We start from the raw sequence: 17,561 nt of genomic DNA on the forward strand, positions 1-17,561 counted from the left end.
TGAAATGCATTACAGAGGATGCATCAAATGAAAGGCAGTCCTCCTCACTTATGCATTCAGTATAATTCAGGGTGATTAATCTCCCCAAATTGTATAGGAAAAGTGACGTGAAAAAAAGATATTTTCCATTGAGGAGCTGATTAAGGAAATTATTAATAGATTATACTCTTTTTAGAATTGCTTTATTCAACTGATTCTTATTTTTACCCTTGCATGTGTGCATGAGTTTTAAAGAAAAAGTAGCATATATTTGCATTTTCCCACAATATGCACTTTCTTGTACTTTACACTTTTTTCCAAGGTCACTAGAATGCAAATGAATTTTTTGATGTGTTCTGAATTTTACACTTGAGGTCACAAGAAAAGTCCAATCAAAGGGTACCAATGTGTTCTGAATTTTAAACATGAGGCCCTATTTGGCACTCATTATCACTTATGTTGATTAAATAACAAATCATTAGATATTTAACATGACTTTCAGAGTAGTACAGCCATTGCTATCTAGAGGACTCATGATTTACTAAATAATATCAATATAATAACTACTGATAATAAATTATCGGATATTTTCATTAACTCTGTACATTTTTTGCAGCATATATTGTATTACCACTGTAGAAAAATAAGTTTCCTAAGTTTTAATATTTGCATGGATGGCGTAATGTTTTACTTGTAAGCAAAATGGCCCGAATGAGAAACCTAACATATGAAATAAATAATGACACATATGTTCTACATACTACCTTGATCAAAAATTTCCCGGAATTTATTCAGAAAATTAAAAATACAAGTTTATTCATCTAAATCTATATTGTCACCTTCAAAGTAATCCCCATCGACTGCAACACACTTATGCCAGCGCTTGATCCAATCCTCGAAACATTTTTTATATTCGGTTTTCGGTATGTCCATCAGTGCTTCCTGCGATTTTTCCATTACTTCCTCTCGGCTGCTAAAACGCGTTCCCCGTAATGGTTTTTTAACTCGATTGAACAGAAAGAAGTCACAGGGAGCCAAATCAGGTGAATTCGGTGGCTGTTGGATGGTATTTGTTGCATTTTTCGTCAAAAAATTACGAATAATGATAGCACTGTGCGACGGTGCGTTATCATGGTGCAAAATCCACGAGTTTTCTGCCCACATTTCTGGTCTCTTTCGGCGAATTGCTTCACGCAAACGTCTCATAACGCCCAAATAATACTCTTTGTTTACTGTCTGGCCTTCTGGCAAAAATTCATGATGCACTACACCGTTGTAATCCATGAAAACCGTCAGCATTGCCTTCTTTTTTGACTGAAAACGACGTGGTTTTTTTGGTCTCGGCTCATTTGGTGAACGCCATTCACTTGCCTGATGTCTGGATTGCGTGTCGTACTCATAAACCCACGTCTCGTCTCCAGTAATGATCCTTTTGATGAATGTGGGATCGGATTCAGCCTCGCAAATCATGTCTTTTGCGACGTCAACACGGTCTCTTTTTTGCATGAAATTGAGGTCTTTTGGCACCAACTTTGCTGCTACACGACGGAAACCCAAATCATTAACCACAATGTCTTGGGCGGATCCATAGGCAATGTTCAAGTCCTCCGCTATTTCTCTGATGGTTAATTTGCGGTTATTGACCAACATTTCTTTTACTTTATCAATTTTTTCACCGACTTTCGATGTCGATGGTCTGCCACTGCGTTCATCATCTTCGATTGACTCACGACCACTTCTGAACCGCTCGTGCCACTGGTAAACGACCGTTTTTTTTAGAGAATCGTTGCCGAAACACTTTTCCAACATTTCCAACGTCCGTGCGCCACTAAATCCGTTTTTTACGCAAAATTTAATACAAGTTCGTTGTTGCAAATTTAAATCCATTTCTGAAATTGTAAAAAATCGCCAACACACACAGAGATAGATGTACTCTTGGCTACGTAACTTTTGCAAATGTCAAGTTATGACACTAAGATTTAAAGGGAATATCAACAACAGATGTACCAATTTAACAAAAAAAACAGAACTCAAATCGGAACGATGGGAGCGCCACACGGTGGTTATTCCGGGAACTTTTTGATCAAGGTAGTATACACTTGTAAAATTTTGGTTGTGGGTACACAAGATGCAAGTGAGAACTTCATTAAATTATTATAGTTAGTACTTTCAAGGCAAATGCATTTACAATTGAGCAACTCACAAAACTTAGCAACAGTTCTCACTCACAGCTGAATTCCACTTAGCAATGAATATATTATCATTATCATAATAGTATTATTACATTGATAATACACATTATTAAAATCATAAGCAATAATATAGGATTTTTACTTCAGTCTACACTGACTTTGGCTATTTTTGTTCCATGGTCACATCACAAGAAAAGCACACTCAACATTAGAATATCCAGACCCATGAGGGATTTGAGCCCACAGCCTATGCATTTGGACATCCTAGGGAGTTTGCTGACAACTGAAGATTAAATGACCACAAAAGTTTTAATCTATTAACAGGTTGTTTTGTGACAAGGTTTACCAACTGCTGAGATCACCTTTATAATTAAATGTAGGATGATATTCAGCCTCTAACAATGAGTTCAGCTAGTAGACTTTGCATCTTATTTGTTAATAATCCTTATTTTTTCGCATAATCCATCTTTATGCAAATGATTACTTGCAGTAATGAGCTATAGGTATGAAGCTGAAAATCCGCTTATTCTTACCTCTCCATGCCTGCAATTTGTATCCTTGGTTGATGCCATTGATTTTCTGTGGATCAGGTGGTGTCCACCAAACACGAACTGACGTGGAATTGACAGCCTCAGCTCTCACATTAGTTGGAGGTGCTTCAGGGACTGCAATATTAGGGAAAATGATTCACATAAGTGCTCCAAGTATTCAACTGGCACCAGAGTGCTCTTAATGAAGCTGCATGCAGATTTCTTGACTTTCTTTGCGCTTATAAGGCAGCACCATCAACCCTCAATTAGAATACTCTCAAAAACCATCAAAACCAAAAAACCACCAAGAGCTTACCTAATTTTCTTCTTGAGCATAATGCTAAAATATAACACACATGACATTAAATACTATTAGTAGGCATGTTTTATACATGACATCGCCATTTCAATTTATAGGTTCTTGATTCAATCCATTTCTAGGTCTAAGTCAGACCTTATATGAAGTTCAAACGACATAGGCCCATGTTAAATTATTTGCATTTTATGTTCCCAGTGTTTACATGCAAAATTTTGTATAAATTGGCAACATTAGTAAAGCAGATAATCATTTGAGCTTGAGAGTATCTCACTTTTCTTAAAATGAGAGGAATCAGTTCTTTTTGGTTTGTTTGCCTGTATACCAATGTAATTGCCATATGAATACAACCACGCCCTTGACCAGTGGTATTTTTTATTGGCTTAGGACCATATTATTTTCCAGTGGAAGAATGAAAATTTCTCTGGCATTTGAAATTTCATAACAAATATTCCTTTGTAATAATTTAATCATTCTAATGTGTAGAAACTTCATACTTTACTGCTAAAACTTTTCTAAAAACATACAAGTCTTGTGAGTTCATCTAAGTAATTTCATAAATATTGTTTCATGTGAAAGAAAGATTTTTTGCTTTTATAGTAATTAAAAATAATAAAACTGCTTTGTAATTACATCCTCATGATATTCAGTTAATTCCATGTGCCTGGCCTTGATCTTAATTTCCGTGATGAAGACTAAACTTGCTTCTCCAATACAAACCCAGGCCTTCCCTTAGCTGAATATGTATTGCTCAGAAAATTTAGTTTCTCAGGATGGCTTCTCTCAGCATCCAATTACCAGAATCTTTATTTGGAGCATAAAATTCACAAGGATTGGGGGCCAAAATATCATATATGTATGTGTGCAAATAGTTAGCTCAGTAATTAAAACTCAGGATGAAAATGCGCATAAATTTAAGACTGAGCTTACCTCCTTCTTTGGTCTTTATTCGGATGCCATCACTGAACTCTCCAACTCCTTTGGCATTATATGCAGCAATCTGTACCTCATAATCCTTCCAAGTAATCAAATCTCTGATAAGATAATTCCTTTGGGCCTGCAGTGGAAAACAAGCAAAATCACTGTTACTAATTTAATAATTAATATCCACTCATTATAAATAGTTAATGTACACAAATTGTACATAATACAGCCACATCTCCACCCATACACAGCAAAGTCAAGAAAAAATTATTTCCTGGTAATCATTAACCTGTACAAAATATAAGAATCTAAAGCCTTGGTATATTGATATCTCTCAACTGATCACCACAGTTTGGCATATAGTCATATGTATCTTTTTCTTCTCTGAATATTGCACTTTATTTATATCAATATGAAGTTTTATTTTATTGTAAAAATATTAGTCAAGTCCTTAAAATCAACAAAAAATACTGATTTAAAGAAACTCATACAAATCTGTATCGATATTTTATTTATATTTCAGCTATTCTGTAAGTGCTGTGGTATAACTCTTAACCTAAAGTATGGACTAACATCCTAGGCTTGGATTGAAGACAAGAAAATAGACAATATTTAGTTTAGAATGAAGAAACTCAGTTGACATGATGAGTGAACACTTCCAAAACAGTAAAATATATCAACAAACACCATGTCTTTTATGATTGATCAGATTTTCTTACTCTTTATGCTGAATTTTTGACCAATAAAAAGTGAACTCATTTTGCAACTTCATTTTAAGTCGAAGGTTCTCTGGTTTACCAGGATACATAGTCAATATTTCAGTAGAAAGAATCTCTGCATACCTCATTCGTAATATTCCTGAAAGACCATGGGGAATGGTGGTAGCCATACAAGCGATATTGGACGAGGTATCCCAAGAGAAGTCCATTTCTATGATCCTCATTGGGTGGCTGCCACTGCACAATGATCTCGGAAGGTGACCTGGCAGTTCCCACAAGGCCAAGAGGAGGGCCAGATGGTGCTGGTTGAAAGAAGAAGACAAAATAACATTATGATTGACATTATGACAGCCAATGAGCACATTTAAAAAAAATCCTTCCCGTTAGGAGGTTGTTTTGATGCTTCATAGTTAGAAGGAAAAGATAACGTACTTAGTTCACAACTTGTACCAACTCTACACTTCTTTCTATTTTGTTATTAACCTTCCCATTCTTGGACAGCAACATCATATTCTTTGATGCTGACCAAACACTCTAATAAAAATTTCCTCATTTAACTATAGGAAAAACCAAAAGCATTTTGATTTTGCTCGTAGTCGCCCTCTCTGCACCAAATGGTTATCTCATATCCTCTTTCTAACTTCACAAATACGTTTTTAACAATCCATTGATTATCAATTTCAAAGTTTTACCAATTTTTTCTTCATTCAATCCTACTCTAATTCCTTCAAAAGCATGCTTCGCAATATCCAGGTCCTAAACTTGAGCACCAACCTTTTCAAAACCACAATCCCTGGAATGTTAAAATTTAAAAATCCATTAAAAGTTATTTTCCTAATTCCTATGTGACAGTCCCATTCCCTCAGGGTTAAATGCCAACTGACTCAATTTCACTTAAAGATATCCCAGTCATTTACACAACATTCTGCACTTCTCCTCATTCCTTTACCCCATCCCATGCTGTGACCATGCTGCAGGATATCCCTCCCATACACTGCCTCTCTCTGAATTTGCCAAACTCAATGGCTACATCCCATGCTCCACTTCACCCTATGATCAATGCACCTCAGAGAATGAGGTATACCAACCACAGGGAATCAAGCGGCCCTCTTCTTTAAACTGAGAATATATAGTTCATCTATCATCAAGGTTAACCACTGCCGTTCAAAATAAAATGAAAACAGGGGAAATGGAGAGATGGGGAGTAGCAACAAATAATTTAGAGAGAAGTTCTGATGTAATTGAGGAAAGGTTGGAGGCCTTTTTCCATGACTCAAATAACTCATGTTTAAACAAAATTGATTTGAAAGAATATTCATGAAAGATGACAGGATAGATGAAGGGATCAAAAAGCATGTTAAGTCTGGCAGTAAGGTTGGTCGTAGGTGGAATATATAAAAAATGTTTTCTAGAGCAGCAGGAATGGCAGTGAATAATAGTGTATCCACCCCAAAATTCTGTACGGAACTCACAACCTGGGTTTGCCAGGATAAACATAAACACCAAATAATTGATTAGAAGAAAAAACATAACACAATTGATGGGTTCAAAACCCTGTTCAGAATATGACACTGAAATTGGATTAAATGTAAACTCTTATTTCATAAAAAAAGGAATAGGAATTTGATACAAGAAAAAATATATACTTGGATTCTGGATTCGTTGAAAGAGAACTTGCATTCTAGAGCAAAATCAATAAAACTTTGGATTCAACCCACCCTACTTTACAACCATACATATATTTGGATATTAATCTTATTTTCATACAATATCACTTTTATCATTATGATTTCAAAACCCCCTCTCGTATACTGATTCTGCGCCGACTTACAAAATATGCAGATTCAATTACTATATAATTCAGGAGTAAATAAATAATACATTGTAAATAAAGAAGTAGGGGCATAATATTCTTCAGGCTCCTATTCAATAAAATTCCACCTATGTAACAGTTAACTTGGTTGATGATTTCGGTTTTGGTAGATCAGAGGGCAGTTCTTAAGCTGCTTGAAAGAGAAGTTAGTAGCACCACTTGAAATCACAAATAACTGCTCCTCCGAGACTTACGTTCTTGCGGCAAAGTGACCGTGTTGCTCGGTGTGGACGGTGGTCCCTCACCCACAGCATTCACTGCCCACACACGGAACTGGTAAGCAGCAGCCGCCCTGAGCCTCTTAAGCAGCACCCAGCGCATGTGGCCAGGGACGGACCCTGCCTCCCCTCCACCCTCGCCTCCCCCCAGGTCCTCATCCTCCGTCAGCCATGGAGACAGCAGCACCTCTCCTGTCGCTGAATCAACAACCATGTCGTCAGCTGGAAAATAGGAGGCCACATTGACAATGAGGGGCATTAAGATAGAGATGCAACAATATTAATCACATTTAGCAACATTTAGTCATGGAAAGAGAATTGAAAAATTGACAACGATATAATTTGAAAAAACCATTCAAAATGGCAGGAAATGCTATAGGGAAGAACCTTTAATCAAGAGATCTGTCATAATGAATAAATTTTTTCAATTTTTTTTATTTGCACTTGAATTCACTTTTTATGAAATGTATAGATCATTTGAAGGATCACCAATTCAAATGAAGAAACTGACTGAATATTTTTTATGCAGAGATCTGTACAATGAATGTCATTTTTATAGGTTTATGAAAATACATGTAGCTAACAATCACCTCCATCTCCATGGGCAGTTGGCACTTCTCTTCTTTGCAAAATGAATTTCACAATTTGGCTATTTCCATCAAATCCAGGAGTCCAGCTCACATTCACATGCTTCCCCATATTGCTTGAAGAGGCTAAAATGGTAAGGAAGATGACACTATTAGATCATAAAAAAGATACTTATACAAAACCTAGCATACATGTAACATATATTTTGACTCATTCTACCGCTAGTAAATTTTCCACTGAGGAAGTCAATGATGCTATTCAAGAACTCCACAATGTACAAAATATTTGTAAGCCAACTTTTAGCACATTATAATGCTTTCCAAAAGTGAAAATGTAGTTTGCAGCAATCAATTTCATCTCCTTGTTTTAAGAGATCAAATGAGAAAGTTCACGGATAGCCAAAAAGGTTAACCATTCTGGAATAGAGCATGCTAGGCAAATTATGGTATGCTAAAGAACATGCTTTTCATCTCATCTGTGGAATAATATTCACTTATAAAGACAACCTCACACTAAACAATGAGTTACATGCACACATATTCTATTATGCCATGTGCCCTTGAATTAAAATAGTGGTTTTCACAGTGCCATGATGGGATCTACATGATTTTTCTTTGTTTGGTAGGGGGTTGGCACATGTATAGTTGGCATGGCTGCTCCATCAACGCCCTGGATTGGATATCCGTTGGCTTTAAACTTGCACCCTGACATACAATTGAGTAATTTCGAAAGATTCATAAAATTATAGGCATCGACAGAGCAACTGTTGAGCATTAAGAATAATTTTTACACTTCCAGTTGCCATAGAACTTGGCTTCCCATTTTGAATATTTGAACAAGGCAACTACAGGAAAAGGTCCTTCTTGAGAAGATGGCCACCCATTGCCAACAGATCAACTCCATGCATCTACGCACATGCATGAGAGGGGGCTCCATAGAGGGGGAACCTCACCTGGACTCGGGGAGACCCTCTGTGCCCTCACATGCACAGGGGCATAGGGGAGCTCGACGACCTTCAGCTTGGCAGAGCGGGTGTCATTGCCTCCTGGGGAGTGCAGAGAGCAGGAGTAGGTGCCAGCATCCCCAGCCCTCACCTCACGAACTGACAGGGTGTGTGTGTCTGGGTCAATGGAGAAGCGCCCAGTGCCACTTTGAGGGATGGGCCTGGGAAGAGCCAAGAATAAATAGGCGTGCACATCAAGGACTATGGTCCACACTAATACTTCCAAAATTGTTAAATACTTCATTATTAAATATTCTCCATCACACTCTGTGACTCATAAAAAAGTGGTAATGGTAGCAACATAATTAGAATTGTCATTAGAATTATAAGCATTGGAAAAACACTTAAGCTTGTAAGATGGCTCATAGAATTGAAAAATGAACGACAGAAAGAGTGACGGAAGCTTCAATTTGACAAGCAGTCTCATTAACCTCACAATTTTCTTTGTCGGAATAGCCACAGCAATGCCAATAATTTACTTATTATAGAAAATATACGACTAAAATTTGATCGCACAAAGTTAAATCTACAGAGACACACCACAAAATCTAACTTCATATGCACAGTTATTTGCCAAAAAAGAGCATCTGGCCACACTGAGTAAAAACTCAGATCTTTAAAGTCAGGTGTTTAATGATGCCAACAGCCCATATACATTAACAGGTCATCTTAATTCAAAGAAAATTTTCATTGTAAGGATTTTATATGAGACCTAGATGCTACAACAGTCCATACAGAAGCACAGTGCACAAATTTTGCTTGAATGGCAGTCTTGAGGATAACACATCATTTGTCAGCCTAAGCATGAAACTGCAGGAATCCCTACAAATGATAACTGTTCACCAAATAAAACTCTGCACTTACTGATTATTGGTGAACCACAGGACTGTATAAGGCACTGCAGGATCTCCAGACACCTTGCACTGGAATGTGGCAGTGAGTCCCAGAATAACTTGTGCATTATCTGGAGGCTGTACAATGCGTGTGCGCACTAAAAGAGAATTTGAGGCATTTATCACAGAGCTAAAGGTATCATTAAAATACATAAGTTAATAAAACTGCCAAAAAATTTGATCGCTATTGTTATATTTTTGAACCAAATCATTATTAAAAATTGTGAATTATTAATAGCGCCTTGATAATCTTACAAGGGTGTTTAAAGTTTAAAGTCACCAATTGTGTTTATTTGATTGAAAAATGCAAATAAAGCAACAGTTAGGTAGGATTACATCATTCTCCCTCTTCATAGAACAAAAATTGCAAAACATATGCTTCAAAAAAATTTTCCAGAGGGTAATCATTCCAAGACTCTGATGCAAGAGAACTTCATTTGTTAACTAATAGCAAATCCATCAGGTTTTCTTGAAGTGTAATAATTCATATAGACCACAATTCATAAAAATATTGGCACATATCAGACAGGGGAATATTAATGATGATAAACAATGGTATTATGGTTACAATATAACAATTTCAAAGTGTAAAGATCATTCACCTTGACCGGGATCCTGGTCAAGGAGAATGATTGAAATTACTACATGCATCCAGTCAAGGCGAACACTTAAATATAGTTGCATTATAATGCATATTAGCAGATGACTCTGTCAAAAGTAACTGCCAATGCATCTTTGAATTTGACATCTATGTTACACAAGGCACAGTTGCAAATGTGAAACTTTCAAGAGTACTTCCTGGGAAAATAAGTCTTCAGAATCATTCGATGAAAAATTCCAAGCATAGCTTTTTCAGTTTGCTTGCGTTGGTACATCAAAGGGATTTCCCCCAAACTCTGAGCTTGGAGCTATCTGCTCCCTTTCAGTGTAGGCCCCAGTAGCTTTGAAAAGGTCATCATTTATCATCATACTCATACTCTTGAATTTTCAAAAATATCCTAAATTATCTTTGTTTGAACATTGCATTCATACTTGGAGAAATTATTGAAAGTAGAATAACTGAAATTCCTGTGATAATCATCTACAGAGTTCAACATGTATTCATTTTTGTTGAAGATCTAGGATTTCTAGAGGTTTTCCACTTTATAAAGAATAGTATACTAACTGGAAAATGATGCAGTGCATCCAAAATAGTCTGTAATTAATCTTTAGTAAGTGGAAAATGGTAATAACCTTCATCTCTGTTATTATGGAATAGTTCCACGACATCACACCTGAATCTTGTAATTTATATTTCAAGAGGTTATTGTAAATTTTAGGTCTGAGCCCTTGAACTCATGTGACTTGTGTATTTTAATCAACTTTGAAGAAATTAAAGAAATATATAGTTAAAGTTTAATTTTCACAGGTTCAATATGAAAATTTCATTGTGGATACATTAAGAGATAGTGCTGACTATTTCTTCAAGCTATGAATTTCCCTTCATCTATGATTCCAATATTTGAGAGCAGCTCAGAGAAGTAATCCCTTTTTCATTTTCAATCATAATTGATCATAGTTAAAACAAATATATGTAGCTATGTGCTAGCTTTTAAATATTATCAAATATTATTGATAAAAAATGGCAATGTCGTATAATAGGCCCCACATCGAGTGCAAAATTAAAAACTGGGTTTCATCATTTATTAACAGAGTTAAAAAAAAATTTATCAGAGAGTTTACTCACAGCATTATTTCAATTCACAATTACCTGAATTGATTGTTGTGGCAAATTTTCAATGTTATTGCATGGCATGGGAAAAGAGAATATTTGGAACAAGAGTTTCTTGGGCCATAAGCAAGACCAATTTTCATTAATTAGTTCTAGAGCTAACCCAAAAGAACATCAGGACACTCATTCCAAGTCATTATCAACTCATCTGGTTTTTTAGATCATATTCTCCAGTTATTTTCTGAAGGCATTAAGATGAGACTTCATGACTAACTCAAACAGTTATTAGCATTCATCTTGTGAGCAGAGGAGTATAAAAATCAATCCATTTCCATTTGGCTAAGCCAATACATTTCATTTTGTTCAAAAGTCATCACAAATAAATGCATTTAGTTCAAGGACAATGCTGGGAGGAGAGGAACTCACCGAGGACAGAGAGGAAGGCCGAGGCAGTGACGGAGCCGGCTTCATTGGCACGTGTGCAGATGTACTCTCCAGCATCACTCTCCCTGACAGCTGCCACCAGCAGGCTGCCCCCCTCGACCACCTGCACCCTGCCCCCACCACCCCCAGACATGAGGGAGCCATCTAGGGAAAGAGAGCAAGAGAACGCCTTGGAAGAAAAACTATAATGGCAACATACCAATCAGCATTCCTGTGCATTTTCATCTACTCGAAACTTAATTTTAAATCTTTGTGCTACATGAAAGAATGGAAAATAATGAACTTTAATGCACCCATAATAAAAACAAAGCTGATAGTTTCCTAATATCTTACCAAGAGGGATGGAGTTTTAGCATAATTAATGTGTACTGATAATCATTTTAGACCATAAAATAAGCTAGAGTATGATAAGCATAGAGGTCCAGATATATCCCTCCTACTAGATATACTATGACTCAAGGCAGACATTAATGGTGCAGGATATATACATGTATATGAGCACAACTTGAATGTACATAAATAGGAGAGGCATCATTTACTTTAATTCAAATTAATTCTATGGCTCATTTTAGTTTAATGCTTGTTTTTTCTATAAAGGCATTTAAATTCAAGGGATAATTACACGAGGACTTACTCATAGGACTCAAATGTTATAATTTTTACCGCAAAATTTTCTCTGGAGCATAGACAGTGTAATCCCACTAACGTTTTAAAAACTTCTTCTCAATATTAACATGATTTTAATCGGAATTTTAAAACATCTGTTCCAAAACTGAAATTCATATTATTTTAGATTATTCTTTAAAACAATACCTCGCACAAGATTTTAATATCCACCACAGAGTAACAAAGATTCCATAGAATGTTTTAGATGAAGTTACTATTGGTACCATGCTGCTCCTTATACACATACTCTCAAGTAAATGGGATGCTCCAGAAGAAGATTAACTAGCAAAATGATTCACAAAAGTTATTTGTACTTACGTAGTTCTATTAACCACATGTGAGATGAAGATATATATTACCATCTCACATTATATGCGTACACATAAAAACATCTCACTCGTAAATAATTTGATATCAGAAAAGGCAGCCACTGAGAAACCATTCAGAGAAGTCTATTGCAGGTAAATATTTTGAACTACTCTGTATTCCAGTCCCCAGAATTATTCCTCCCAACATATGCAGATTAATGTGCTATCTTACATACACACTTAATGGGGATGGAGAGCAAGTTTGCAAGTTAAGTTCAAACTCACTAAACCACTATGCCAAATTGGTATAGTATCCATCTTTGGTTTCACCGATTAATGCTTTGGCCTGGCCATGGTTCTCCGGAGGGTGAATCATACCGTTAAGTAGGAGAATCATTCAAAAATTGAATATACAAAGGTTTGCATCATATTCAATTGACAGCCAATAATTAATTTTTATTTTTTAGTATACTAACTATTTCCATTACAGATAATTTGAAAATTTTGTATAAAACATATGAAAATATAGATTTTGTGCAACCATATTTTTAGCTGGGGAATTTATTTTCAAAAATCATAAAGGTTGCAAGCAGAACTTCAGAACACTGTGAAACTTCTCATAAAACATATGTAATCTTCCACAAAAAGTGATAATTTCTCAGAAGAGGATTTGAGGTTTTGTCCTTGTAACTATCAATAGCTCAATGCCTATCCATTTATTGGAACTATCACAACCAAAATCAAGCACCCAAACTAAGAACCAAACTGAAACTAGAACTGATAGAAGGGGAACTGATGCAGCAGCAGTTATCATTCATTCAGACAAATCTTGAAAGTTATGAAATATTTTTCTACGCACATTCCAATACTGGACTATAATCCTATAATATTTTTGTTTCCATAATTATTGGCATTTTTTTGGTTGAAAATGACACTAATATCCCAGACCCGGAGGAAAAATAACTTTAATCATTCTTTCAATCAAGTTTGACTGTCTCTGTCTATTTACACAAAAAACTCTGGTGAACTAGGCATACTGACACACTGAAAAAACATTTAAACAAACTCCATGGAATACACCATAGGAGAGAAGAAGGCCTAAGGCTATTCCTGTGTCCTACACATTTGTCCCTCCTACCTGCACGTGTCCAGGTGACATTGGGGGTGGGCGCTCCAGCTGCCTGGCAAACAAGCGTGGCATCCTTCCCATCCAGAATGGTCAGGTTCTGGGGTGGGTGCTCCATCACAGGGGCAGAGGCTGCGTGAAAGGGACATGCATGATGAGGCCACACTCTTGCAATCACACTTTTCAAATACTCCCAGGTGCATAAACACACATGTGGGATTCAAAAGTTAGACCCTTCTAAAATATGACCCAAGAAGGGTAGTGGTGAATGAGAGCAGTATCTCTATATTTATTCTTAATACTTTCTTCAATGCTACTGATCACAGAGAGCTCATAAAGTATGCACATGCAGTGCTACATGCTCCTGTAGCAGCACTGAGACCCATTGGGTATGAGCGGAACACACAATCCCACAAAATTAGGGTAGTACCTTGTCATTGCCCTCAGGTGATGAATACCTATACAGCAAAATTCCATGCAACAAGAAAGGGATAATAGAAATGCATGTCATAATAAGTTATTGAGATAATTGCATTCAATGGATAATATGCCTTGCAATCACAGAATAAGTAAACTACACACAGTTTTATAGTAATTGTATCTCAGTAATACCAGTTTTGACGCTAAGGCAACATCATCAGGGATTAGGAGTTGGTGATTTTAACTATGTCAAAATCAGTTGCACTAAAATATATTTTGAATATTACTGTGAATTCATGCATAGTTTACCTATTCAAAGTTCATGAATTTCAAAGTTGATCCTTGGACCATTGAATGCACCTTACATTCCTGTGGGAATGTTCTCAACTACATGTATTACCACATAATTTAAAGGATAACCCTCTTCTTGTTTAAGGATCTAGATTTTTTAAATATCTTCATTATTTTTCTATGATGTTCCTTATTACTCAGTCATTCATGATAGAAAGTGATAATGTGAGACAACTGAGAATTGCATATTCTTGAAAACTTATTTCTCAGAGAAAAATTCCTATTAACATGGGATTGCTAGGAAAATTAGGTATTCCATTACATTCCCTACCATTCCAAGAAAAACTATGCATTACTGGAAAAACTGGTGTAAAAACTTTTGAACGCAATGAATACTTTTTATGATTACACAGTGCATAATTGATCAGAAAGCAAAAAATGAATACTAAATAGGGAGAAATGCAAATGAAAATTCACAAGACAAAGAAAAAGAAAAGATACTTTATTTTCAGGGCATGATGTATCATATGATAATGCATTATTATTCTGCATAAATATTTGTTCGTTGAGCAACTTATATCCCTCATTCAAATATTTCCCAAGTTATATTAGCTGTTGCAGTTTTTATGAATTCAGGAACTTCTAATTGGCAATATAAAAGTAGCAAATCTTGGGAAAGGGCTCCCATAAAACACCTTACAGCAAAGGAAACAAAAAGCTATCATGTGTGGCCACATGCCAATGAATATTTTCAATCCCTGATAGCATTCATTTTGTCACTCCCATCCAACAGCTGTTGTTTTTTCAGCATAGAAATCTTAAACTTGAAGTCATTTTATTATGTGCATCTACCAGTTTAAATTATATAGTTCTAAATACCAATTTGGAAACTTGTGAAAGAATTAATAGCCACATGTTAATTCAGTTTACAAATAATATAATCCATGATTAAAAACTAAATACTTAGGAATAACAATGACTGGCATTCATATTATGCAAAAAATAACAACTTTCAGTCGTGATAGCCAACCAATGGCATTTATTGAAAATTGCAACCCTTGAAATCAAAAGTTATGGGTTGAACACATATCAATAAAAAGTGATAAAAACTACATGCTAAGGGATATGCTCATTTATTACAAAATATTCCACAAAGTGGATTCTAAGATAATTCTATTCATGTTCTCATTTATCAAAAGCATTTCTTTCTTTATCAAATTAAGAATTAAGATAAATAACCCACCATTACCTAAAGGTAGCTCTGGTAATATTTGCCATAAGTACTATGAGTAGCGATAGTGACTTTAAAATACTGAATATTACAAGGCTATATGCGACCATCTAATGTTAGAAAGTAATTCTATTCTTGCAGATTTCTACTAAATAATGTATGTAAATTCTAATTACCTTTTATATTTATATACTATGGAGTTGGCAATCCATACCCAAACACAATATTTCATAAACCCTGGGATCTATAACAATTCTCTTGGGCACTTTCCTTTATAAATTTTGGCCATTGGTTATATTAACAAATACTGCGAGAGTAATCTAGTGCTGACACATTGTCAGCCATTCCTCTTTATCTACCATGCACAGAACTTTTAAGTCTTTTCCCTTGGCATTGTATCTAATAATAACCTACAAAACTAAGCAAAACTCATTACCAACTTACTGTCTAGGCACTAGTTCAGTCTAAAGTAAAATAAGGAAACTAGCATCCATTACACATACAATAGAGGTCAAATTAATGAACTGATCTATGATTCTAATACCAGGTGCTTAGAATTAATTTCCCCATTGTCATGGTGCTATTACAGTGTCATCATTTATAAATCCCCTTGAACTTTACAAGGATTAAAAACCTTCGTCACACAGGTGGTGAAAGGCTTAAGCCTGGAGGCCGGCAATTACATCCACTATAAATTAAATTTCATCCAAATTTCTCTAAATTCATGTCCATCCCTTTTGCCAATGGATTTCCACCCATATCTCACAACTTTCCTCATCACACTCCAACATTAAATGACCAGGACTATTCAAAATTTTTTCCAGATTTGTTACCGGCACCAGACACAGCATTTTCTGCATCATACATTATATATCATTTACCAATAAACTCTATGCAATAAAGATTAAATAGAAATTAGCATACAATTTAAATGTCACTATAAAAGAAAATAGGCTTTAGACTATGTCATTTATACAAAAAGGAAACATTTTTACTGAACTGTATACTCTAAAATAGTTCACACAGAAAAATAATTTCCTCTGCTACAATTTGGTTTTTTTAACCATTTTTTTTGTATTCCATAGCAATTTTTGCCATAACTTTTAGTACATGTATGACACATTAGAAATCATGCTGCACAAAAAATATTGCACATGGATAACAGGTGTCAGGAAGAAATAAGTTCCCACAGTCTAAACACTTGGTATGGGAACAACAAAAGAGGTTTGATGTTACAGTGAGTTGAAATGAAGCAGGATGATTTAAATATGAGCTAAATGAAATAATCAGAGAAAAACTATTGATACCAATTTTGAATTCCAGAGAATCATTTTAGAAATTAAGTTTGAGGGCCTACACATTACATAATAACAGCATTGCATAATATCTGAATGTCATATTTGAAAAATAGCCACATTTCAGGCAGCATAAAATAGCAAAAATAGCAAAATACCAGGAAGTAACATTTACAATGAAAATGAAAATGGAAATAAAATACACAAAAACTTGTGAAGAACATAAAGTGGAAACATTGAACAAAAATGTGTAATTTGGCACAGAGGAAAAAGTGCTAAAGCCATGGGTGAACACAAGAATAAAATCTCTTGGGTGAAGTTAAGAACACACAGTGGAGGTGCAAATGAGTGTCCCTGAACTGATTTTAATAATAGCAAAATTGATGGTGAACACATATTTCCTATGTAGCACAAAATGGCAAATCACAATAACTTCCACTCAGCAACTACTTGAACCAATGGAAAATAAGTACATTGAAAAATATCAAATTTGAGTCAATGATTCACACAATTCCTGATATTCTGAATTCAACAATTCAATATACAACATACGAGCTGCTAATTAGCGATCTTTACATTTTGAGTGGAGAAATCTTTGGTGATCTAGGAGGGAAGGTGATAACTAACAATGATGCATCAATACTTGCAGATTCATTTTGGTGAATACAGAGTCCTAATCGAATAACAAATCTGAAATGAAACAGGCTCATCAAATGATAACTGGGCTGCATTCTTGACATCCACACTGCCTTCATCACATATTTGGCAAATGCAGTGGTCATCAATGAACCTGTTGATCTATTAGCATGCTCCAACCTTGCTCGCTGGTTATGA

At 35.4% G+C, this 17,561-nt stretch overlaps 1 protein-coding gene across 1 annotated transcript in view; it reads right to left on the minus strand.

Moving 5' to 3' along the window:
• The window catches only part of sdk (sidekick cell adhesion molecule), a 207,435-nt gene that overhangs the window by 32,023 nt on the left and 157,851 nt on the right, over positions 1-17,561 (minus strand). The window contains exons 10-18 of the mRNA XM_071593913.1: positions 13,503-13,622; positions 11,373-11,534; positions 9,207-9,333; positions 8,292-8,503; positions 7,342-7,464; positions 6,728-6,973; positions 4,784-4,962; positions 3,948-4,074; positions 2,705-2,836 (exon numbers count right to left, since the gene is read on the minus strand). Coding sequence (XP_071450014.1) covers positions 2,705-2,836; positions 3,948-4,074; positions 4,784-4,962; positions 6,728-6,973; positions 7,342-7,464; positions 8,292-8,503; positions 9,207-9,333; positions 11,373-11,534; positions 13,503-13,622 — 1,428 coding nt within the window. The remainder of the gene's footprint in view (positions 1-2,704; positions 2,837-3,947; positions 4,075-4,783; positions 4,963-6,727; positions 6,974-7,341; positions 7,465-8,291; positions 8,504-9,206; positions 9,334-11,372; positions 11,535-13,502; positions 13,623-17,561) is intronic.

Source organism: Hetaerina americana, unplaced genomic scaffold (assembly GCF_022747635.1).
Source record: "Hetaerina americana unplaced genomic scaffold, ioHetAmer1.1.p SCAF_1, whole genome shotgun sequence".
NCBI classification, from domain to species: domain Eukaryota; kingdom Metazoa; phylum Arthropoda; class Insecta; order Odonata; family Calopterygidae; genus Hetaerina; species Hetaerina americana.